This window comes from Eptatretus burgeri, chromosome 15 (assembly GCF_056783735.1).
Source record: "Eptatretus burgeri isolate ZD-2024b chromosome 15, Ebu_testis_v1, whole genome shotgun sequence".
Lineage (NCBI taxonomy): Eukaryota > Metazoa > Chordata > Myxini > Myxiniformes > Myxinidae > Eptatretus > Eptatretus burgeri.
Genome location: NC_140975.1, coordinates 64,395,506 through 64,397,293, shown reverse-complemented (window position 1 = coordinate 64,397,293; position 1,788 = coordinate 64,395,506). Strand labels below are relative to the sequence as shown.

Here is a 1,788-nt window from a genome sequence, read left to right as displayed (position 1 = left end):
CTGCAGGCAGTAACAACCAGGATAAGAAAAGGTTAAAACAAAAAAAACTCATCATCCCATCAACTCAACACACACATGTGCCTTAAATTTTCTTCAATGCCGGATGACGTCACGGCCTTCCTGTGGGCAGCGCTTTGAACACAAATGACATGAATTGTCGTTATTGTTATTCTCAGGCCCTCTCGGCCAATCAATTGCCATTCTATCCATCGCCCATCCTCTGTGGAGGATATCCGCTGCGATAAAATATTCCGTACACCAATTTCATTGTTCACCCACTCCTCCTTACTCCCTCAGTATTTTCTCTCCATCTTTCCTGCCCTCCTTTTCCCTCCTGTCCCCCGATTTTTTTTCCTTCAACCTGCAACCGCTTGCGTGGAATTCATGATCCATGTCAACTGGTGTTCAAATTGTCTTTTAAACCCAACAGTGAATATGTTGCTCAAAATAGTCCACCAGAGATGTTTGACCTCGAAGCGTTTTGTTTTTAGAACATGGCAATTTTGTTTGGCGGTCAAGATGTTTCTTTTATGTGCAGTTCAACAAAAGGCATCATTGCAAGTACTCTTCATTGCAAATTTTGTTCACAAAATAAAACGCAAGGTTGACTTCTGTCTGCCGGCGACCTTTTGACTCACCTGAAGTCACGCGAGGCGAGAACTTCAGTGAAGTACATGACTTTACATTTGTGGGATGACACCTGGAGCGTGGCAAGAACATCGTCGACCCTTGGTAAGTTACTGCTAGTCACCGACGAGGGCATTCCCTGGAAGCGCCATTGCAGAATGTAGAATCCAGGCCAACGGGTAACATGAGAGCCCTGGGATGGAAAGGGCAACAAGGAGCGAGGCCGGTAAACAGGTTGAGATGGTTTTCTCGTAAGATCTTCATGAATGTCATCTTGTGCTACCCGTGCGCGTCACGATCATGTGGTTTTAAGTTAAACGGGCATTTATTACACAAGGACCTGCAAAGGGAGTTCAGACAGTTACACAGTGTGGTGGTGAAGAATCTGCAGTAATCACAACCATCAATGCCAACATTTCAATAAAATATGAATTTGTACATTGGATTTTATTTACGAAGACAAGCTTGTTGTTGGTGCAGTGGTTAGGGCAGTGGCTTGGGACCCAAAAGGTCCTGAGTTCAAGCCCCGTTGGGCCACTGAATTAATACACCAGGGGGTTGACTCAGCCTGTCATCCTTCCGAGGTCGGCAAAATGAGTACCAGTGTACTGGGCCGGTGTATACCCCGGTTAAAATAGGTGTACCATATCCCTGTGTTGTAAGAGGCGACCAGGGTTGCGACAGGAAGGGCATCCGGCGTAAAACATGTGCCAAATCACTATGCGGATCATGCGGATGATCCGCTGTGGCGACCTCAAACGGGAGCAGCCGAAAGAAGAAGAAGAAGATATATATAAAATTATATAATTATCACTGAGTTGATGATGTTTATTCGTTTTTACTATTAACCAGAAATAACAAGACTCGGCAAGAAGAGGGATCCGGGGCGATTCGACGGGATGGTGTGGGAAAAAACACAGACAATTCCAATGAATATACAGATCTCAGACCCTCGAAGGCGCCAAGCACACACACACACACACACACACACACACACACACACACACACAGTAGCTATTTCTGGTGGTCAGGCTGGACCGTGGTGTGGATGCAACTGTCCCTGGATCGGCGTCGGACGAGCTGGCCTTGCTCTCGTCAGGGGGGCAGGAGAAACCGTGGTGCTGTTGACCTCCTGGTCTTGGCCCAAGTCCGCTCACAGCC

General features: G+C 47.0%; 1 protein-coding gene across 3 annotated transcripts in view; it reads right to left on the bottom strand.

Annotated features, from left to right (window-relative positions):
• Positions 1-1,788, bottom strand: part of SEC14L1 (SEC14 like lipid binding 1) — a 58,115-nt gene that overhangs the window by 1,185 nt on the left and 55,142 nt on the right. For all 3 annotated transcript variants that reach the window (XM_085856414.1, XM_085856416.1, XM_085856415.1), the window contains one exon: positions 639-820. In XM_085856414.1, coding sequence (XP_085712540.1) covers positions 639-820 — 182 coding nt within the window. The remainder of the gene's footprint in view (positions 1-638; positions 821-1,788) is intronic.